Here is a 24407-nt window from a genome sequence, read left to right as displayed (position 1 = left end):
ATATCATTATTCTCTGTATTATGCCTGGTTGGGCTACACAAAGCAGTCGCAGAACGCTGGCACGGCAGGGGGGGTTGGCATACCTTGAGTAGCATGCCAGCGACGTGCAGAGGAGGGAGTTGATTACGGCCGTGGGTACAAAGTACGCATGAAGGGTGCCGTGCACCCACTGCTCAGGGAATATGTACGCGGCATATGCAATACCAGAGCCTGGAAAAGATAATGGGCAGACGGAGCAGCAGGTGAGTTGCTTTGGGACATTATTTTCCAGACAGCCTAAAAAGTTTTAATATATACGGGGTTTTTTAAATTTTAAACATGCAAGCTGCGCCGAAGGTTATTCCTGAGCGAAATTTGGCATGCCGTGTCAAAAATGTGGCCTCGTTATGCCTAACTCGATTACGAGGTTTGTACGTTTAAAAATAAATTAGACATTTGTTATTCCACTGCTGGATGAAGGCCTCCCCGTACCGTAACGTGTTGGTGGTTGTGGAGGTTGTGTGACCCATATTTAATCACATTGGTTGGTGCAGGTTGGTAAGGGGAGGAGGACCCAGATCTGGTTAGGATATTACTCGCCACTGATGTTGACCGTGGTCAGGAATTGAACTCGTTGAGCGGCCCGGGTTCATATCGGCAGTGTGATAACCCCGCTGCACCACCGTTCCACCGCATTGTCTGTATAACCTTTATCAAATGTGCAATTGCTGCATTCATCTTCTTGGTTCTTTCGGTAAAGTCACGTAGAAGGGAAATAATAAAATAATAAAAAATGTACATAATAAAATGATTCTCACGACGTTTCGGCCACAACGCAAGCAGCCGTCCTCAGGTGAAGAACAGGTCTGTCGGAAAGACAGCGTCTGAATGACGTGTGGCCGAAACGTCGTGAGAATTATTTTATTAAGTAAAATTTTTATTATTTTATCATTTCCCTTCTACGTGACTTTACCGAAAGAACCAAGAAGATGAATCCCTGCAGTCACGAAAGCTTAAAATCGAAAAAAATTGCTGCATTCTTTATATTTCGCCTACTTTCCAGATTAGAATTTATTAACAGGGTTTTTAGATTCCGTGGCAGTCTTCCTGTGGGCACTGGGGAGAAAGCAGAATTTCTGTCGGCTCCACGTTGGCAGCCTGTTCGCACATCACAGGTCGTGACCTTCCGAAACTCGTAATGTGCTCATTGCCTTTTACACCAGCTCCGAGTCTGAATCATAACCACTCATTAACTTGGACCATGTATAATTCATGACGTCTTAAACATGAATTTAAACAGAAGGTGCGGTACCTACTGTGTTGAATGCATCCAAGATCATTGTAGTTTACTTTTTGCTGGAAATAACAACGTAAACACCGCATATCTATGAGCGATACGGTTGCAGGTTTCTTCAAGAGAATGGATCGTGTTCAGCTTGCTAGACCACATCCAGACAACGCTGACGAAACACGTTCTCTAATGTCTCGCATGTGTTCTTGTTGATCCACTCCGTAAATCGACAAGCAATCGTTTCTGTACCGAACTGCACTCGCACATGATACACATTATCCTTTCTACCACCACAAAGACACCGACTTCAATACAGAAACATTTCCAGTTCGTTACCTGAGGAACTTAAAGAACCGGGCAAGCACAGCACGGAAGGCTCTGTATCTGACATCCTATAAAAGCCCCGGGGCAGTCATTAATCAGTGTCCTTTCTCACAAGCATCAGGGTTTTGATCTCTCCTCAGACTCGCACTTTTACAAGCGTACAGTGTTCTCTCACGGGCCATGTATTCATTCCCCCATCGGTGGTGGAGCAACGAGGAGAATAACCGTCTGATTCAACTACCGTGCGATGAAATGATTGTGTGCGATCGCATAACCGGCCGTTCGACGTGCCTTCAAAAATGCGAGTACATTTCTACAGCCAAGTAGGTGGAAGCAGCAGAACACTTCCGCGGTGGACGTCCACCGGAGGAGACGGAGCGATGGTAATCGGCTCGTGTGCGATCCTCAGACGGCAGCGGCTTGGAGAGTCCGTCATCCAGCAGTGGATTGACCAAGGCCGATGATAATGAAGTAAAAGCAACAGCCAAGGCGTTTGTAAAAATGACTCCAAATTATTTGGATTTGCTCTCCACGAATCCCACGGTTAATGTGCTTGTTACAGAGATGCGTCTCCGGCTTGGTGCTGCAACCCGGCGTGATAGTGCACCGACTTCATCGCTCTCGCACGTGTGTGTGTCATTACACCGGGACAGACTTGCCCGGGTCAATTCGCGGGCTGTTTACACGTTTGTCAAATGCGCCCAAACCAGACGAACAACAAATTGACCGCCGTCAGCAGGGATAATATTATTGAAATGCAGTCATTTGAATTGCCCCGAATCCATTGCAAGGCACATATATATTTGACAAGGCCACCACATTACTGCATCACTTTAATGCAGCGTATACATTCGATGTATCATATCCAATCCATATGCAATGACGTGCAATTCCGCGGTATCGTTGCGGATGCCCTGTGACGAATGAACATGCTGCATCCCAGTCGTGCTTTCAGACACAGATTTGCAATGCATCAGAATCGAGCACACCAATCATTCAAATCGATGGAAGGATGCATTCGTGATTGCAAATAATTAGCGTTCGACACACACAGAACTAAGAAGCTCATCATGCTTACTGCCTGCCGGCTACATCCCATTGCCCGCTTGCAGGCTTGTTCTACCTGCACAACACAGAGACAGCTGCCACTGGGGGAGAGGGGGGGGGGGGTTCCCCGAGGTTAAACTACAGCACGGCATTGCAATGGCTGAGATGAGATGTGATGTTTAGGTGCCTTTGAGTTGCTTGTGCATTTAAGCGCACTGTAAATAAAAATAGGGTAAAAATAACCGTACAGCACCGCAATAACTTTGCTAATGGCACTGCTGGAGTGAGGACCTACTCTTTGAACCGGGTCCGATGGTTTGGCGGAGGTGAGAGTACTTTACCCACCAAACGCGACCTGCCAAATCTGCTCATTTGGCGCACACACATTTACACTGCTACGTGGACAGAGACGGAATTGTGGTGGGGTGGGGGACTCCAGAATCTCGCGCAATCGTTTCAACCGCCGTGCCGGAAGATGGAGTTGAAGATGGAGTTCAACCGGCGACCGTTGTTTTGCAAGTCCAGTATACAACCCATTAGAGCACCCTCTCTCGCTCTCTCTCCGTGCAGTGTCCTTTCTCACAAGCATCTGCGATCGTGGCCCTCCACCCCTTCCATTTAGCCCTGTCCATGATATTTAAACAAAACCTCTGCGTTAGATACTCCTCCCGGTTACATCCATCCAATTGTTCAAACCGCTTATGGTGTAACTTCACGCGTTGCCTTCCCCCGGCTTCGTGCACCTTACAATTGTCCCAGTCAAAACGTGAAGCTTGTACGTCCCTACAATACACGATGTATGAATGCAAATCCTTGAGCGCGTGTGCGCGCAGCCCGCACGGACCTAGGCTGTAGAGGCTGAGCGCCGCGTAGTCGAAGAAGAAGCACACGTGCAGTGAGCGCACGGACATGGTGCTGAAAGTGTGGGCCAGACTGGAAGCCAGCAGGTAGAGGCAGCACGTGAGCAGGTAGGCGAGCAGCGGCCAGGTGTACGCCTCTCCCAGGAAGTCGAGTGACTGCGAGAAGCCCAGCAGGCGCCGCATGAAGTAGCTGCGCACAGCGGGTCGCGCGCAGAGTCAATTCACGTTCGCGCGCGAGCGTGGCAGACGGGCAACGCTTTCCTCCCGGCAGGGTTACTTTATGAACTTTTAAATTTTCTAATTTATTTTCTCACAATGTTTATCCCGATTGTGCGACAATGCGTCGTCTCACGAGATGGAGATTCCATTTGGATCTCTTGCAGAGGAGGGTAAGAAAACTCTCTGTATCGGAGATCCGCCGATGGAAATGGATACCACAGAGCTATCTCTTATACAGTCAAGTGACTTGTGTTCCACAGTGTAGGTTGCAAGCACTTTCCCACCCATACTGCTTTACAGAGAGTACTGTTCATGGGATGCTAATCAAACTGATACATTTGTTTAATGAACAAAGCTGGAATTCAGCCAAAGTAAATGCAGAACAGAAGTTTACATATATGTTTTTGTATTTAGTCATTGGTGACTGGTCTGGGACGTTCAACTGACCACACATGGTTTATTCGCAAGCAACTGCGTGGATCTAAATTCAGGAACTCAAAAGCTGCGAATTCAGCACTCTGAGCCACCAGGCCAACGCAGACTTTTGTTTTGTACAATTGCAGACATTCTGTGGGCACTAGTTGGAGACTTGAAGAGTAGAACACCATTAATTGGATGTCCCAGTTGCAACATCAAGTGCATGTCTTTGCAAGCAACAGATCTAAGTTGAGAAACTCTCACTTTTTCCTCAACATATGATCAATGAATGTCATTGTTGTGATTGGGTGTGTCCTTGCTATGAATGTGTTTGAATTATATAAAAAAACATACACATCAATGTGGTAATTATCAGCACTCTGTGGTTTGCATGGACAGATGAGCATAGATGACTTTGCCTTTAATGATGAATTAGGCTTTGAAAAGCCACAAACTAGAATTGCAAAAAAAGTAAAATTTAAAACTACCAATGAGTGAAGCAAGAGATGCGACCATGAGAGTGCATTTGTCACCCAACCACTCAGGATTGTGTTTTTATTTTATTTTCGTGCAATAATAATTTTTAGAAAATGCATATCAAACCCTGCAAGTCACGCATACTCTTTGGTTCTTTCGGTAAAGTCACGTAGGTAGAAATAAAATAAAACAAATCACGACGTTTCGATCGCAACACGTGCGCTCCTCATCAGGTGGGACAAGCACAGCAAGAAAATGATGAAGTCGGCGGGAGAGCTGCCGTGGCAAGAGGTTATACAGGTGTAGAGAAGTTCCGACGGACGCACTCGGAGACGGAGGTAAGTTAAGGGCTTTCGCCAGGGTTTATTAAAGCTGTTACAATATTACACAGGGTACACAACTCCCAGGGGCTAGGGGTCCTACTCTGAGTCCGGGTTCCTGCCGGCTAGCTCCGGTCTCTCTCTCTCGTGTCGGATCGTGGACTCTGCCGACTCCACCGACCGGAGAGAGAAGCACCTCTACGGCTACCACCGGCTTCTCCCCAGACTCCATACTCGATCCCTCTCTCTACCCCTGGTTCCCTCTTCACCCTGCTTACTCTACCCGTTCCCACAGTGACCCCGCTTACGTCACGGGGTATCCCTTAAGTACCCTAGGAGAAGTGACGTCATAGCACTGAACAGCACACCTGACGTCACGTCCCCATTTTACTCCTCTACATTGGTAAGAAAGGGGGGAGGAGGCAAGGAGGGAGAGAGTGGGGGGGTGTGGGGTAGGGTGTGGGGTAGGGGGAGGGCCGCGTGAGCGCTAGGGGAAGAGGACGTAAGGCTGGGGGGGGGCAGGGCTAGAAGTGGGAAGCTGGAGAAGAACAGATAAAAATGTGCTAGTAAACCGACAGGTAATGATGGAAACAACAACAACAACCAGTTAAGGCATTACCTGGTTGATAACATCTTTCCAGTGATTTTTATTTTATTTTATTTCTACCTACGTGACTTTACCGAAAGAACCAAAGAGTATGCATTCCTGCAAGTCACGATGTCACAAAAGGTTGGGTAACCCACCAGGCAGGAAGGAAGTGAGTCCAGATGTTGAGCGTCTCATTTGTGAGGTGAAAGAGACTCAGGATGCAGTCAAAGGCTGAGCTTTTAGGGCACCTATAGCCAGAGATGATGCCATCTTCTTGAAAAGCCTGCGGACATATACAATGAGAAAATGTGCACCAGTTAACACACAAACATCTGAAGAGGTTAAGTTTAATTATTTTGTCACAATTCATGTAAAAACTTAATTAAACTACTGAAAATTGTCATATCGCTTAATATGGCCGTGTAGCTCATTATATTTGCACTGTTTTTTCGATTCACGTGTTTAATTTACGACCGTTAAATACGTCGTTTGTGAGTTGTGAAATATTCCTTAAGGACCCTGTACTCGTTCTCTGCGCTAGTGATGTTTGTCTTTTGTTTTTGTTGTTGTTGCCATGCTAACGGCGCCACAGATCTCCCCATGTAAAATAGCCTTCAATCTGGCTAAACGGAATCATCATCCGTGTAACAAATAACATTAACTCTACACAAATAATTCTAGATTTGAAGCTTTCGTGACTGCAAGGATTCATATTCTTAGGTTTTTTCGGTAAAGTCACGTAGGTAAAAAATTTAAATTAATAAAAGTAAAATAAAAATCACGACGTTTCAGAGGCAACACAAGCCTCCGTCTTCAGGTGGAACCGTCACAGCCCGACAGCTGTATCAAGTAAATGAGAGATTACAAGAGATACCACTCCGTATATATAATGGTTGAGGGGGGAAGGGCCAGGAACGGCACACTTTTTATTAATATGGTAAGGTGAGGCTTAAGACTAAGAATAGACTGCATAACAAATGACTGAGCCTTTGTTATGGAGAGGTGCGGTTTGTGACTACGCCTAGCCTACATAACAAATGCTGCATTTTAATGTTCTACCTACGTGACTTTACCGAAAAAACCTAAGAATATGAATCTACACATATATATATATTTTTTAAGCAATATAAATCATCACAAATACGGAGCAACAAATTAGTCTGCCAAATACGTTTTATCTGTAGATATTTATCTCCTTTTTTAAGAGCATGGGTCTTTCCAAATTATGTAAAGTGGAAGTCAAATCAGCCCTGTAGCATTGGGTGGGTGGGGGGGTTGGATTGCAAAGCTGGAGGGCCGACGGTCCACTGCTTGACATCCTTTACTCATTTTGTTTAGTTTAATATTTGTTCAAAACTTGCATGTAGTGTTGAAAAATCGACAGGAATTCATGTACTTGTGCAATTTATACTTATATACTTTAGTTGTACTTATTCATTTTTAGTGACTTGCTTACCTTTGATAATTTGATTTTTACCTTTTTATCTGGCAACAAAAGTGACACTTTTTTTTACAAGGAGTCATGTTTGCATTGGCCACAATGCCTGCGGTCGGAATGCAAACAAAAAACACAACTCAGATAATGTATGCAGTCCTTGAAATTGATTGATCCACACCCGAGACAGCTTTTCTTAGAGCCGAGTCTCACATGGTGTCGGACCAGATGACGTTTTTTGTTTGCATTCCGACTGTAGGCATTGTGGCCAATGTAAACATGACTCCTGGTAAAAAAAGGTGTCAGTTTTGTTGCCAGATAAAAAGGTAAAAATCAAATTATCATATTTTGCTACTGGCAAACGAGGTTACAATGGTTGCTTACCTTTCCTATCCTTTCCATTATCGTGTTTTTGTATTGTTGTTGTTGTAACTTTCTGACCCGCCCCTACTGGGCATCTGTGGAAAAGAGCTTCATAACTTACCGGATTTCTCCAGGATAAATAAATGCTCTGATTCTGATAAAAGTTTGGTTTAACATTGACTGTGCCACGTGGCCCCCACCCATATGTCTCTGAGTTTGTCCACGCCACCACCCACCCCCTCCGCTTTAAACTAGATCACGTTCCATAATTGAGTCAATCGCACAATGTTGGCAGGGTATGGCACTGCACTGAACAAAGGTGACCATTCATTCCAGTTTTATCAGAATGGTCCCAATTTACAAAGGCCATCTCGAGCGTCTAATCTTGGCAGTGTGATCATTCGTGCCAATACATCTCTATTGCATGTGTCACTTCAAATGTCGCATGTTTTATTTTATTCTGGAATGCATTCGTATCGTCTCCACCATCTCTAGCAATTTTCATTTCACAGACTTGAATCACTGATTGGCAATGTTTAAAGAAAACTTTTACAGTCGGAGCTGATAAAAACAGGAAACTTTCTCGCGAGTAGACTTTATTGCATTTTGCTTAAATGCATAACAATTTTATTTCGTTATTATATTTTACAGTGCGATTCCTATGCACATGGCAATTTGTTTTGCTCTGTGATTATATAATTATCAGCAATTATCAGACACTGCTGATAATCATCAGCAATGTCTATTTTGCACTCCATCATTTGCATTTGTTAAAATACATGTGTGTTTGTTTAAATCTCCTTGCATTACCTTACACGAAATAATAATTATCACCATATTCTCTGGATTCTATGACGCTCCGGAAAGTAGGACCCAACGCTGTCAATAAAGTTGTATGAATCCACACACATACCACATCATAAGATGCATCACTCTCTTTTGATTTAAGATACAGGCGATGGGTAGGGGAGTGCGCGTCTTAAAAGAAATCCGCAGAATATGTTGCGAAAGTCATTGCTGAATTTTCCATTCCGTTCTTTTGCTCAAACCACATCGCCATTAGCTTTCAAGCCCGGTTCTAATTTTGCAAAAGAAGGGACGTCACCTTAAAGCGCTCTCACCCGATTGTAAATGAGGATCAGGCGCTGTCTATTGATGTTCTCGTTGGCTGTTCGATCAAGCTTCATCAACCCCGCAGCGGACGAGCGAAGTGCTAAGCAATGTCAAACAACTCCTACGGACCGCATTGCGCAGGAAGAGCCCTCACACACAGCTGTTGGCTTGACAAAGGGCTGCACGTGTACATGCATGTGTCCGTGTGAATGATTCAAAGGGCACGGATGCCCTTCTACGCACGCACCTTAGGGACTTGGTGGCTGGAAAGTAGACGAGGTAGTCTGAGGCTTAACATGCTGTCGGTCCGTGTCTTCCACTACTGACGCTGAAGGACTTTACTCGTCACATCCCTGGGCCAAAACATTTCCCTCGTATTTACATATATGCACAAGTAGCAAACAAACATTCCCCTCTGCTTGGCAGCGAGTTTTTTTTTTTTTGGAACGCTATTGGTGGTTAAACATTGCATAGCCTTATTGGGTTTGATTATACTCACATCTGCACGTCTCAGTAAGTATGTATATATCTATTTAAAAATATATATTTTTTTATTTTACCAGGTAAGGCCCACTGAGCTATGTAGCTCTTTTTTTAGAACTGCTTTGGCCACAAATTATAGCTCAAAGAAGTGGCTTATCATATAGACATTCATAGCAGCAAAATGTTCTAAATGCATGTTTCTAAATGTGGAGGGAAAGAAACCGGAGGACCCAGAGAAAAATTCACACAACCATTGGGAGAACACGCAAACTCCAAATATACAAGCATCAGGGTCAGGATCGAACCCATCTACTCCTGCATACCAGGCGAGGGAGTTAGCATCTGGCCACCGCAGTGACCCGAAATCCACGCTGGTTTAAATAAAGACATTTATTTTCAAATGTACAATAACGACAGATAACTTAGCAGAGCAGTGCGGACATGTTATTGAAATTAACTGAACATTTCATAATACCTTTCACTTAACTCATTACTGCATTTCAAATAAACTTCGCCTACACTTAAATCGTTTTAAATCTGCGAGCTTTAAAAATAAAAATGAAGCACGTAATAAGTACGTTATCTCTCATCGGATATAAAAAATAGATATAATTCCAGTCACCCGAGTTGGTGTGAATTATGATTTATGCAGGAGTGCACCGCAGGTAATTGATTGTGACGTTGTCTCAGTTTGGCACAAACCTGCACAGATGGGCCCTGCCTGCTGGTCACCCTTAGGCTCGATAACAAATCGAGTTGGCGCATGTTCCACACTGATTGAGTGTCCGCTTTGTATCGCTTGTCAACTATAAATATTCATTAACTACAGATCTGTGTTGCATACAGTTAGGGCTGGATTAAGTTTGATGGGGGGGCCATGGCTATTGTTTTTCTTTTCAGGTGGCGGGGGGGGGCCTTGTTTGTATATTAATTTCCTTTGCTGTTTCACCACCGTTCAGGCCCGATGCCAAACCCTGCATAATTATTATTTACCTTGGTTGGTTCAATCCTAGTTTTGCGGCAGTTTAAAAGGATGCGACATATTGAACAAAACGATTGTTGGTAAAACATAACGGACAATAATACTCAAAGATTATGTTATGGCTCTGTTTACCAGATAACGCTGCAGGATTTATAATCGTGCTCTCGTATTGCATTTCGGCCATTACGAAGCAAGATGGATTTTTTGGGGCCCTAAAAATCCGAGACCCTGGGCTACAGCTCCTAAATCCCCCGGGTTAATCCATCCCTGTGCACTGTCGTTTAATCTTGGTATAAATAACTTCCTTTGACCAAATTACCCAAATTGCATGGGAATCATTCGATCTCAAAAGCTAAGCAGATTTTTAGTCTTCACCTGAGGACGGCTGCTTGCGTTGTGGCCGTAACGTCGTGAGAATTGTATTTTATGATGTTTTATTTTTATTATTTTATTATTTCCCTTCTACGTGACTTTACCGAAAGAACCAAGAAGATGAATCCCTGCAGTCACGAAAGCTTTAAATCATTGTTTTGCCGATATAAAAAGTGCGTCCCTATTGTTGCTTGAGAGGCAATTCTCATGTACGAGTTATGTGCTCTCATTTTCCATGGCTGTTCTCTGACACATGGTGGTTCACTGCTCACTGTAAGAGTCCATAATGAAAGTTTATTCTTCTCTTCTTGTATGACACGGTTTGCAACGTTGTGATATAAAGGAGTGTGGGGAGGAAGTAAAAAAAACAACTTCCACGTGTCGGGCTGTGGCCAGATTTCCCAATACTGCACACAGCCACAGCTAGCATTTAGACAACTTTGAGTCCCAAATCATTGGATCGCCACTTTTTGCACTCTTTGCGTTGCAACTGTTTTCAACAATGAATTCCTTTTTCCTATCTCTGCTCGTTTGGAGTTTTGTTTGCCGTGAAATCCGGAATCTAACATTAGCAGATAATTAGCGATGTAAAATAAATACAATTTTTTTTAATTCATAAACCATCGATTCTCAAATGCACTATTCAACGTATCGATTGTGAATGTTAAGAATCGATTTTAATTGCTGCAGATGGATGCAGGGCAGGTTAGGAAAATCATGCAAGGATTGTGGCAAGCAACTTGAAACTTTGTAACAGTATGTGGCAAGAAGGCAATAGTGGGGTATTGCACGAGTGAGCAGATCTTGAAAGTCAAACATCATGTTTATAACTAAAGCATCTGGCGAAAGGAAGAAAGCCATGACACCAATGATCTCATGGCCTTGACAATGCTGCAATAATGTCTTAAGTTCGATGCAAAGTGCATCGTATGCAGTGCTGTTACAAGCAGCGTGAAATTCTGCCTATCTAGTGTCATCCTCACAGCTGAGTGTTGATGTCCACGACAGATTCTTTCCATCTTTGGCAATCTTCTCCAACTGCTCACATTGTCCCAGCAAACTGGTATGAAACAGATAAAAAAAACAGAAGGTTAATGGGAGATACGTAAACATGGCTATACTTCTCTGAAATGAAGCTACACATTTTCCTCGAATCTCTCTCACTGGAGCTACATGAGCAGGTGAACATTCACGGCACACTAGGCTCCAAGCCAGATAAAATATTTCGTGACCCTCACTCGCCTGTTGTGACGCCGCTCTCCAAAAACATCCCCGTGTCCCCCGAGCGTTGGCCCAGGAGCAGCCGTTTCACTCGATGGTTAATCTGCTCTTGATGGATGTTGCTCAAGACGGTTCTTAATCTGGCTCTGGAATCGTGGTGACAAGATGGGGCCGTGGGTGTGTGTGGGGGGAGGGGGCATGAACCTGCGCTGCGATTGCTACCAAATGGAGCTGGGCTACAACCCCGTGATGTGCCTGACCTACCGCGTGTGCTCGTGACCATACGCCAGCAATGCAACGGTGCAACAATTCATCAGTCAAGATTGATGAATCACTCACAATGGTATGCAATTGAACAATTTACGAACCTCGTTTTAGATTGTCATTGCTGAACTTTAATCCATGACCCGTATTAGCCGTGACTCCTATTTTCCTACTATCCACGGCTGTCTTCTTCCTATTGGTATCTGTAATTAGCCATGAGTTTTCCGCATCCTACTTTGCTGAACAGCTTCCAATTATCTGCACATTTTTCCACGGATAAAGAGGAATGAGTGCAGAAAATGTCTTCTATAATTCACGATTTTTTCCCTCCCCTCAAGGGTAAGTGGAGTAAATACACTGTTAACATCACGGATAATAGGATCTGCCATGTTTGTCCTTCACATCCCAGCAGATAAGAGGGGCTCTAGTAATATTTAAGTGCAACCGCACTTTGAGAATCTCCACAAAATAGTAGGACATCTTCATGACAGGGAGCTACATACAGTGAGTATTTTTAAGAGACAGTATAGCCATTGAATTCCACCCGCGATAATATATTGATGATTCATGCAATTTTTATGTAGACCACACGCTAAAGTTACTTTTTAAACTAATGGAGTGAACATAACTCTATGAAATAAACTCTTTTTTTTACCCAAAATCGTATAACTTTGATTAATTTAAAGAATGTTTTAAACCTTTTGATAGTGCTGTTTGTTGCTGGTCACTTGGTGTTTTGGGGAATTTTGGCCCCATGCTCAACAACCATGATTTAAAGAAGCAAAGAATGGGAAACAATAAAAATTACAAATTCACCAATTCGCTGGGCGAGAAACGGTGGTCACCATGCCTTTGACATCCACCCACGCAAATAGTCGCAGAGTTTCTGATACTCACAATATGTATATTTCCACGGTGCACAACTCACCTTCAAAAGGCAATGAAGAATGTTCCTTTTTAAAACAATAACTGCAACAACAACAACAAAAACACATTAACCAAACGCCTTTTCTCCCCTCGCATTTAGGGAGGCAAGTCACAAAAATAATAAGCCAACAACCCTTTGTGCAACCTACCCTCATGGGGGGGGGCAGTGATTATATAACACGATTGTTAATGCGCAGCAATTCCCTTTTTGTGCCCATAGCCACTGGCTGCTTATTATTATTCAGCACACAAGAAGTAGGGACATTGTCTGGTCTCGCTCACTCCCCGGGTAACAAAAGTGGGTCTCTCTCGCACTGCCACCCTTGGCTTGCCAGGCTGCGGAATGTCATGTGAATGGTACACTGCGTTCCCTCTGTCCCCACTTCCACGACAACGCACAGATATTATGGAGATGCCAAAAGGGGAAAGTTCACATTTAATCTCATTAATTCCCCGAGCATTTGCAAGGCCATGTCCCCTTTTCGTGCCGACGTGAAGCGTTTCGGGCGCACAAAAGAAGTTCAGTTTGTGCACAATGTTCATGCTGTATGGCCTGATCAACACTGTACATTTGTGGTAAGGGAGAGGATTATACTAATGCTCTCATGCCACGGTGTGACGCCAGGACCTGTGTTCAAGCCCCAGCGCAAGTTTAGCTTTGGTGTTGAATTAGTCCCTGTGTTCAGAGACGTTGACATCACCAAAAACTTAAATCTCTCCAACACTAATGTCTCAGTTTTGACCTCGTTATGTGACAAAGTAGTCAGTTATAATACATACTGTGTGAGCAATGAACACAATACAATTATTGTATTATGCATGACTCTTTCTTCAGTCGCAAAGTTTGCACTTCCAGAAACTGTTCGATTTTGGGGGGCAAATCCGAGGCTGTATATTTGTTTGTTACTTTATTTATATTATTACCCCACATTAAGGGACACCCAGGGTTAAAATCTTCCACTTGATATTTTCCAGAATGCCACGAGGCTGGATTGATATAGGGATTATTAGCATAAGGGACTACTCCTCGACAACAAGGTATGCCAGTCAATAATCCTATATAAGTGCAGACGATTACTTTGCGTGAGGCAATTTTTTTTTTGCACACACCACAGGATCATGAGAATAAAACAAGGCAAGGTGGACATGGCTTCGTGCCAAAACAATTGCCTTCACTGTGTTCTGGGCTGTTCCGGCTGAAATAAAATATTGCTTTTTAACTTCTTCCACTGCTGTATTGGAAAATGTACACTTCTGCAAAGGAAGAGCTCTCGATGCAAGTACAGTAGATACATGTGTTTTTTTTATCCGTTAAAGTGGTTGCTGCATTTTCCGGCTTAGACGATTACAACACGCACACATTGAACGAACGTGGTAAAACCTGGGAACTGTTGTTTGACGGGCACGATTTGCATGTGTCATTTTCACCATGAAAACGATCGCTGAGTGTGGAAAAAGCCCCACAAACAAGCGAGACCTCGTATTCAACCTCAAATGAGTACATTTGCGTAATTGCAGGGCCCAACATAGTCAGACAAGCCGTGGCGTGTCAGCCACAAAGCGAGGCTGTACAGTGGAGATGGATCTGTCATGGCACTGTAATGAGCAAGCAAGCCTACACCGCACAAGAGAAGACACACCCTTTTGCCCAACGATGATCTCCGACATTTAAACATCCATCAAAATCTCAGACGCGTCGCGATTCTAGTGTCGGACGCGTATCAGCTACCACTATTGCTGTGAAATCCGCAAGGCTGTAGTGGCATTTTCATTGTTTTCTCTCTCTATATATATACACTGGCTCTCGTAAAAACTACAATAGCAGGCTCGCCAAAATGCGTGGCAGTTGTCCAGCTCTCCAGCCGGTATAGAAACGTGTTCACACGCACACACACACGTCATTACATTCAATTAGGGATTTGTTTTAAGTATGGTTTTGTATTCCAAATGAACACAATCCACGCATGGCGAGAGAAAAAACCACGGCATGTGTGCACAACACAATCAGGCGAAATGGGACACCTAGATTCGGTGGCCTCAATATAAAGGTCACGATTGCTACGCTGCCCTCGTAGCTGCTTCACACTGGGACAACAACACAAATTACTTTACTTTTAATCTTAAAATCCAAATTAGACTTGCATCTCGAGGTCGGAATGGCTCTAAAACAGCTCTTATACTGGTAGGAACCTCCTGGTTACACCAACCCACAGGGGATTATTGTGTCCGTCCGTCGTGCATCCAAAAATGGGAGGGGTGGGGCTGGGTGGAGCGGGGAGGGTGGGGAGGGGCTGGGTGGGGAGAGAGCGGCTGGGTGGGGGGTGGGGCTGGGTGGGGAGGGGCTGGTCACCCCGTGGTGCCCTTATGAAACTCAACGTTTAACCTACTCACGCCGGCTTGTGCCCGCCCTCACAGTCGGCCATATTTGGGTAATACACCACGCCGCCGTTGACCCTGGCCATTGACCGAGCAACCCAACGTTCCTACCAGCTCCCTCCGCAGGAATGTGTTAACCCTCTCCGATGTGTTTGTCGGGTTGTATTGCGTGTTGCTTGGCATGCTGTCGGACGCTTCCCTCCACGTGCGAGGAGCTACTTCAGGAACTGTAGATCCCAGCATCATTTACATCTTCCCCCCCCTCCCTCCCCTTTTTACACATGCAAATAAATACACTTTGAGACGTAAATGCTTCTGCACGAGTCCATTTGTCGTGCCAATTTTGTCCACACATTAAGTAGAATCCCACCTTTTGAACTGGACATAACAACTTATGCAGACGTTATGTTACGGGCATTGTCCTCGAGAGGGTCGCGGCGGCAGCGTGTTGAGTAGGGCGGTCCAGACCTCCCTTGGCCAGGCGACAGACTCCAGCTCTTCCTGGGGAATTCCCAGGAGTACCCAAGCCAGCCGAGCGACATCGTCTCACCAGCGTGTCTTAGGCCGGCCCCGGGGCCTTTGCCCAGTGGGACATGCCCGGTAGCGTTCCAGGGGGAGTCTACTGGGGGGCATCTTTACCAGGTGCCTGAATCACTTCAACTTGCTCCTCTCGATCCGGAAGAGCAGCGGCTCGACTCTGAGGCTCTCCCGGATTACAGAGCTCCTTGCCCAATTACGGAGAGTGGTGAGCCCGCCAACCCTGCGGAGAAACCTCATTTTGGCCCCTTGTATCCGTGATGTCATCCTTTCGGTCATTACCCAAAGCTCATGGCCATAGGTGAGGGTGCGAATGTAGATCGACCAGTACACCGAGAGCTTTGTTCGAGAACTCAGCTCCCGCTTCACGACCACGGAATGGTATAGTGCCCGCAACACTGCGGACACTGCACCGATCTGCCGGCCGATCTCCCGCTCCCACTTACCATCACTCGCGAAAGAGACCTCGAGGTACTTAAACTCCTCCACTAAAAGCAGTTGTTCCCCCCTTACCTGGAGAGAACAATCCACCGTCTCCCGGGAGTGAACCATGACCTCAGATTTGGAGGTGCTGTGCCTCATCCCAGAAGCTTCACACTCGGCATCAAACCGTTCAAGTCCATGTTGGAGATTACAGACTGATAGACTGATGAGGCAAAGAGGATAATGTCATCTGCAAGAAGCAGCAATACCACCTCCATGCCCCTGCACAGGATACTCTGCATACCTAGGCTGCGCCTTGATAGCCTTTCCATGAAAATCACAAACAGGAGTGGAGACAAGATGCACCCTTGGCGGAGTCCAACACAAATAGTGAGTGAACAACTTGATTTACCATCAAGTTTACGGACACAGCTCTCACTCCGGGAATAGGGGGACCGGATAACGTACAAAAGCGTCACCGGTACATCATACTCTTGCCGGATAAGTGCAAATTATTATTAAACGTTGGACGTATTGCTGAACAACACAACAGAAATTGCATCGGAGAGCAGTGGAGCACAGTCGTGAGAACCCACGCTACAACCTCTGCCACACAAACCGCACGAGCCCAGCGAGTATCTCCATGCACATAAAGTGGCTCCATACACATAAAGTGGCTCCATACGGCACCTTTAAACCAGCGGCACCACGGTCTCTCGTGTGACCCCCTGAACAGTCGTGAAATGTCAAGGACTCGTATCGAATTTGCCGTTTCCTCTAATCTAACCCATGAAGGGGGGCAACTACCATATTGCAGTACCCCACAATTCTCGCACTCCCCCTGTCCATGCACTGTTTGACTTTGGTTCTTCTGCCCATCGTCTATTTTCCCACATTCCTATAACCGTGACTTGATCCAAGAAACACATTAGCCCTTATCTGTTGGGCTATCGTTGGTTATCTCTGTTGCGAGCCATCTTGCATTATAGGCTCTTGGGCTTAGGCTCAGCAACCGTGATTTAAAAACGCATTAAACGAATTGATCCGTCGCTTAAGATACCGCCCTTACGCTCACAATACACGTATACAAATTATGCATATGATTGTATCCTTACAAAGTATGCAATTTGTTGCATGTCCGAGAATATACGCCCCAACGTGGAGATGGAGTCATGAAATCAGCTCGTGTGCGGAAGCTAGATGGACTCTACATCTCAAAACCGTGGGAGATGGTGATGACTTGGCAAGGACATAAGCGAAGAGTGGATAGATCGTGGCCGATTCTGACGACGACGATGATTATGATGATGGAGAAAACAACCGTGTCGACAAAATGGAACAAAAGAGACACGATTCCGATTAAAACGATTGTAAAATTAGGCAAATAAATAATTAATGATTGAATCGAACTGCAACCCAAACCGTGCCAATTTGCCAATGAATGGCTACATGCCTCGGCCTTGGGACCCCATCGGTACACACAGGGAGAAATGTTTGCCGATAAAATATATGTTATTTGCCACTCTTCAATGCAACTCAATACATGTACGGATATCATACAACATAAAAAGGGGGACACGTCACCCCTTTCTCATGGGCAACACAAAAACGGCATCTTTGGACTATTTGAATGCTTCCGCACATAGCCATTTGTCGTGTCCATTTTCGTCCGCGCATTTAGAAGAATCCCACTATTTCACCCGCGCATAACTCTCACAGAGTTTACAAGGGGAAAAGCGAGGACCTTTTATAAGCATAACTTGGCAGTGATATGTCTTGTGTCGATGGTGTCTAAAAAAAAGCACATCTTCCGAGACGGTCTTTTTTTCTTTCAGTTTACAGTCCAATGCCATGAACGGTGAAGGAACAGGGATTAACATTTGTGCGGCTGCAAATAAGATTCCAAGCACATTTGTCTCCAGCTGGACACCCACGCATTGAGCCCTCATTGTGGTGGTGGTGTTGTCTTCGCAGACGGCCACGCACACATTTGACTTGCGCTGCATGCCAGGTCTTAGGGACGCCGCGTGTAAAATGTACACACACGTTTAATTTAAAAAAAATCTGTTCCTTAAAATATGTGTTAAGTAAATGTGCAATGTCAACGGCGTCTGTTTAAAAAAAAAATATACGTGAACAATTATGTGATGTATGCCTCCTGGAAACTGTACTGCAAAGGCGTACAGTATGCTTGCCAAAAAAAATCCTACACTCCACAAAACTATTCGGCTGCTGCTGCGTTGGCAGTGGTCGCCGAGTACAAATAACATAAAACCTCAACACATTTGTCAAACAGTGGGATTAAAATAACAAATATGTAATAAGGGGGTTGGGGGGGGTGACATGTGATAGCGACGTTTCCATAACACGCGACGAATCCTGTAGAGGACGCGGCTGTCTGTGCGAAACAGAAAGTGCCACTGCCGAAAAGATTCGCCTATTATATATGGCACACTACGCAGATGTCACTTGTAATAAAACAATGAAAAAAAACCCAGATTGTATCGCAGAGAAACATTCACAAACGTCCACTGAAGATAAGAAAACCAATTGCGCACAACGTCTACAAGCGATGTAAACGCCAACCATCTGTAGATTTCCGTTTTCGCTCTTTTACAAAGTTACATAACTGTTCATATTCTTAGGTGTTTTCGGTAAAGTCACGTAGGTAAAACATTAAAATTAATAAAAGTAAAATAACATAAAAATCACGACGTTTCGCAGGCAACACAAGCTTCAGTCTTCAGGTGGAACCGTCACAGCCACGACAGCTGTATCAAGTAAATTTACTGTTGCCTCCGAAACGTCGTGATTTTTATTTTATTTTTTATTAATTTTAATGTTTTACCTACGTGACTTTACCGAAAAAACCTAAGAATATGAATCCTTGCGGTCACGAAAGCTTCAAATCTAGAATTACATAACTGTGTTTGTTTTTAATCTCTCCTGCTCGTGAAAACAAAAGACACGGAGGTAAAAAGTTGGCAAAAAGCACTCGTGGTGAACCTTTTGTAGGTGGCACGCAGTGCGTCGGCAGTGAAAGCACTTGAACTTGAATTAAAACAGTTGAAGTTGCAGCGTAACAAATCACACAACACACCAGCTGGAAGCTCCAAGCAACCTTCACTTCTTATTTGTTTAACATTCCTCCTCTAAGGGCCATGGTCGTCCGTTATCTGCAATATTTGACTTCCCCCCGTCTTCCGTTCGTGGTTACCTCTGTAACGCCACGGATATCCCGTGCAAAATAACCAAGAAACTGGCCTGAAACGGGATAATTCGTGCCACAAATTAGAACATGAACCTCAAACACCGCGTGTTTTATATCATCCCGCAGTCATCCACGGTCTTTGGCTGTACACCGCCAACAGCTCCTTCAATCAATGCCCGCGTGGGTCTGCTCACCCTTCTTTATACAACAGCCGCTTTCTCCCGAATCAAGACCCAAGGCGCAAGATAACACAAACACACACACGCAAACCAAAACAACGAATTCTGCACGGTAAGAAACGCGAGACGAGAAAACCGGTGAACTTGTCCACAACTCCGATGCTGGGTTTTTACACAAGCCAGCAAAAGCCAGCATCGCGTGTCTCGCATGCACGAAACATCATCATCATCGCACGCAACAACATCATCGCACGCACCATCATCATCATCGCACGCACCATCATCATCATCGCACGCACCATCATCATCATCGCACGCATCATCATCATCATCGCACGCAACATCATCATCGCACGCCTCTCTCTCCCCTAAGCCGCCCCACATTGAAGAAGCAAAAAGATGCGCGTTTGGGGGGGGGGTTGTGGTGAGAAGGCTCCAAACAAACTTGCAAAGGCAGAGGGCAATAAGACGAAACGTCGAGACTCTGCTCAAGTCCCGAGGGCTCAGCCCTTCTCTCCGCTTACCTCCGTTTCTTCCACCCTCCCCCCAACACACACACACCCGTGTGGCAAGAGCCCTCTCGCTTAACTCCGTGGCAAAGGAGTTCTTACTTTCTTACTTCAACAAAACTCCCTTCCCCATCCTCCTCGCCTCGCTCGCAACTTCCTCGCGCCAGTCCGGGGGGCGTCCGCGAAGCGAGCCGCGGAGTTGGTGGCGGGGACCTCCCCCAGACGCGGGGCCGTCGCCCAATCGGAGCGGCACCGCCGAGGCGTGGCCCCTCGCGAGAGAGGCGAGAGAGGGGAGCACACACAACGCGTGCGGGTGGAGGAGATTCCACCGCCGTGTGCTGCTTCAGCCCCTGCCGCTACTGCCCCTGTCACTTCAGCCCCTGTCACTTCAGCCCCTGTCACTTCAGCCCCTGTCACTTCAACCCCTGTCACATCAACCCCTGTCACTTCAGCCCCTGTCACTGCTGCCCTTGCCGCTTCAGCCCCTGTCACTTCAACCCCTGTCACTTCAACCCCTGTCACTTCAACCCCTGTCACTTCAGCCCCTGTCACTTCAACCCCTGTCACTTCAGCCCCTGTCACTTCAACCCCTGTCACTTCAGCCCCTGTCACTTCAACCCCTGTCACTTCAGCCCCTGTCACTTCAGCCCCTGTCACTGCTGCCCTTGCCGCTTCAGCCCCTGTCACTTCAACCCCTGTCACTTCAACCCCTGTCACTTCAACCCCTGTCACTTCAACCCCTGTCACTTCAGCCCCTGTCACTTCAACCCCTGTCACTTCAGCCCCTGTCACTTCAACCCCTGTCACTTCAGCCCCTGTCACTTCAACCCCTGTCACTTCAGCCCCTGTCACTTCAGCCCCTGTCACTGCTGCCCTTGCCGCTTCAGCCCCTGTCACTTCAACCCCTGTCACTTCAACCCCTGTCACTTCAACCCCTGTCACTTCAACCCCTGTCACTTCAGCCCCTGTCACTTCAACCCCTGTCACTTCAGCCCCTGTCACTTCAACCCCTGTCACTTCAGCCCCTGTCACTTCAACCCCTGTCACTTCAGCCCCTGTCACTTCAGCCCCTGTCACTGCTGCCCTTGCCGCTTCAGCCCCTGTCACTTCAACCCCTGTCACTTCAACCCCTGTCACTTCAACCCCTGTCACTTCAACCCCTGTCACTTCAGCCCCTGTCACTTCAACCCCTGTCACTTCAGCCCCTGTCACTTCAACCCCTGTCACTTCAGCCCCTGTCACTTCAGCCCCTGTCACTTCAGCCCCTGTCACTTCAACCCATGTCGCTTCAACCCCTGTCACTTCAACCCCTGTCACTGCTGCCCTTGCCGCTTCAGCCCCTGTCACTTCAGCCCCTGTCACTTCAGCCCCTGTCACTTCAACCCCTGTCGCTTCAACCCCTGTCACTTCAGCACCTGTCACTTCAACCCCTGTCACTTCAACCCCTGTCACTTCAACCCCTGTCACTTCAACCCCTGTCACTTCAACCCCTGTCACTGCTGCCCTTGCCGCTTCAGCCCCTGTCACTTCAACCCCTGTCACTTCAACCCCTGTCACTTCAACCCCTGCCACTTCAACTCCTGTCACTTCAGCCCCTGTCACTTCAACCCCTGTCACTTCAGCCCCTGTCACTTCAACCCCTGTCACTTCAGCCCCTGTCACTTCAACCCCTGTCACTTCAGCCCCTGTCACTTCAGCCCCTGTCACTTCAACCCCTGTCGCTTCAACCCCTGTCACTTCAACCCCTGTCACTGCTGCCCTTGCCGCTTCAGCCCCTGTCACTTCAGCCCCTGTCACTTCAGCCCCTGTCACTTCAACCCCTGTCGCTTCAACCCCTGTCACTTCAGCCCCTGTCACTTCAACCCCTGTCACTTCAACCCCTGTCACTTCAGCCCCTGTCACTTCAACCCCTGTCACTTCAACCCCTGTCACTGCTGCCCTAGCCGCTTCAGCCCCTGTCACTTCAACCCCTGTCACTTCAACCCCTGTCACTTCAGCCCCTGTCACTTCAACCCCTGTCACTTCAACCCCTGTCACTTCAGCCCCTGTCACTTCAACCCCTGTCACTTCAACCCCTGTCACTGCTGCCCTTGCCGCTTCAGCCCCTGTCACTTCAACCCCTGTCACTTCAACCCCTGTCACTTCAACCCCTGTCACTTCAACCCCTGTCACTGCTGCCCTTGCCGCTTCAGCCCCTGTCACTTCAATCCCTGTCACTTCAGCCCCTGTCACTTCAGCCCCTGTCACTTCAACCCCTGTCACTTCAACCCCTGTCACTTCAACCCCTGTCACTTCAACCCCTGTCGCTTCAGCCCCTGTCACTTCAGCCCCTGTCACTTCAAGCCCTGTCACTTCAGCCCCTGTCACTTCAGCCCCTGTCACTTCAGCCCCTGTCACTTCAAGCCCTGTCACTTCAGCCCCTGTCACTTCAGCCCCTGTCACTTCAACCCCTGTCACTTCAAGCCCTGTCACTTCAGCCCCTGTCACTTCAAGCCCTGTCACTTCAGCCCCTGCCACTTCAGCCCCTGTCACTTCAGCCCCTGTCACTTCAAGCCCTGTCACTTCAGCCCCTGTCACTTCAAGCCCTGTCACTTCAGCCCCTGTCACTTCAGCCCCTGTCACTTCAACCCCTGTCACTTCAGCCCCTGTCACTTCAACCCCTGTCACTTCAGCCCCTGTCACTTCAGCCCCTGTCACTTCAGCCCCTGTCACTTCAACCCCTGTCACTTCAGCCCCTGTCACTTCAGCCCCTGTCACTTCAACCCCTGTCACTTCAGCCCCTGTCACTTCAAGCCCTGTCACTTCAACCCCTGTCACTTCAGCCCCTGTCACTTCAGCCCCTGTCACTTCAACCCCTGCCACTTCAGCCCCTGTCACTTCAGCCCCTGTCACTTCAGCCCCTGTCACGTCAGCCCCTGTCACTTCAGCCCCTGTCACTTCAACCCCTGCCACTTCAGCCCTAGTCACTTCAGCCCCTGTCACTTCAGCCCCTGCCACTTCAGCCCCTGTCACTTCAGCCCCTGCCACTTCAGCCCCTGTCACTTCAAGCCCTGTCACTTCAACCCCTGTCACTTCAACCCCTGTCACTTCAGCCCCTGTCACTTCAGCCCCTGTCACTTCAGCCCCTGCCACTTCAGCCCCTGTCACTTCAGCCCCTGTCACTTCAGCCCCTGTCACTTCAAGCCCTGTCACTTCAGCCCCTGTCACTTCAGCCCCTGTCACTTCAGCCCCTGTCACTTCAGCCCCTGCCACTTCAGCCCCTGTCACTTCAGCCCCTGTCACTTCAACCCCTGCCACTTCAGCCCCTGTCACTTCAGCCCCTGTCACTTCAACCCCTGCCACTTCAGCCCCTGCCGCTTCAGCCCCTGTCACTTCAGCCCCTGTCACTTCAGCCCCTGTCACTTCAACCACTGTCACTTCAACCCCTGCCGCTTCAGCCCCTGTCGCTTCAGCCCCTGCCACCGCTGCCCCTGCCACCGCTGCTTCCACTTGACCCGTGAACTTGACAACTTGACCTGACCCCTAATCGTTCACACGGGCGGTGGAACTTAGCGCGCCTAGCAAATGAAACATTCCAGCCAAGCCACCGCAGTGGGTATATTGTTTCAGAGGGTGTACACACACACACGCGGTATACAGGAGAAATTAAATAATACAGGGAGGAACAATGTTCCACACTGCCCACCACGGATTATTTAGCTGTCTGTCTGACTGTCTGTCTGTCTGTCGTGCATAAATAAATATATAATACACACAGCTCTTTGATTGGTGGAGACCTCACAAACAGCTCTTTGATTGGTGAAGACTTACTGCCGGGTACGGAGAGGGGAGGTGCCTAAGAGAGGAGGTCAGGGGAGGGGCCTAAGGAAGGGGGGAGTCAGGAGAGGGGCCTGAGGGGGGGATCAGAGGAGGGGCCTAAGGGAGGGGGGATCAGGGGAGGGGCCTAAGGATATGGGGGGTGGCCAGGGGAGGGGCCTAAGGGAAGGGGGGTCAGGGGAGGGGCCTGAGGATATGGGGGGGTGGCCAGGGGAGGGGCCTAAGGGAGGGGGGGGGGGGTAAGGGGAGGTGCTTAAGCAAGGGGGAGGGGCCGATAGTTAAGGGGGCTGGCTACCTGGCTGGCTGCCTGGCTACCTCAAGTCAAGTTATCTTGTACACAGGTAGGAACAACAGGTTCCACACTCCCCACCAGGGATTATTTGTCTGTCTGTCGTGCACGAATGCGCTGTCCAACCAAGTTCCTACCTGTCCACTCCGAAGGAACGTGTTCTACGACACAGTTGGTTGTCTTTCGTGTTTTGCGGATCCCATGCAAATGTGTTGTTGTGTTCAAAAGAAGAAGAAACACCTTCACCTGAGCACGGCTGCTTGCGTTGTGGCCGAAACGTCGTGAAAATTGTATTTTATTACGTTTTATTTTTATTATTTTATTATTTCCCTTCTACGTTACTTTACCGGAAGAACCAAGAAGAAGAAACACTCTCTCAATGAA

General features: G+C 47.2%; 1 protein-coding gene across 6 annotated transcripts in view; it reads right to left on the bottom strand.

Moving 5' to 3' along the window:
- The window catches only part of LOC144721958 (membrane progestin receptor gamma-B-like), a 30387-nt gene extending 10233 nt beyond the window's left edge, over positions 1–20154 (bottom strand). For 4 of the 6 annotated variants that reach the window (XR_013586002.1, XR_013586003.1, XM_078599939.1 and 1 more), the window contains exons 1-7: positions 20029–20154; positions 12685–12725; positions 11255–11331; positions 8682–8787; positions 5679–5806; positions 3486–3691; positions 84–210 (exon numbers count right to left, since the gene is read on the bottom strand). Coding sequence is in view for 4 of the 6 variants with exons in the window: in XM_078599939.1 (XP_078456065.1) it covers positions 84–210; positions 3486–3691; positions 5679–5806; positions 8682–8732 (512 nt within the window). In the remaining 2 variants the exon portion in view is untranslated. Of the gene's footprint in view, positions 1–83; positions 211–3485; positions 3692–5678; positions 5807–8681; positions 8788–11254; positions 11332–12684; positions 12726–19933 lie in introns of all 6 variants that reach the window. The other 2 variants (XM_078599940.1, XM_078599941.1) reach the window with 2 other exon arrangements.
- Positions 20155–24407: the final 4253 nt, after the last annotated feature.

The sequence above is a fragment of the Lampetra planeri genome, chromosome 13 (assembly GCF_965212315.1).
Source record: "Lampetra planeri chromosome 13, kcLamPlan1.2.h2, whole genome shotgun sequence".
NCBI lineage: Eukaryota > Metazoa > Chordata > Hyperoartia > Petromyzontiformes > Petromyzontidae > Lampetra > Lampetra planeri.
Note: the sequence above shows the minus strand (reverse complement) of the source record. Positions and strands in the feature narration are given on the sequence as shown.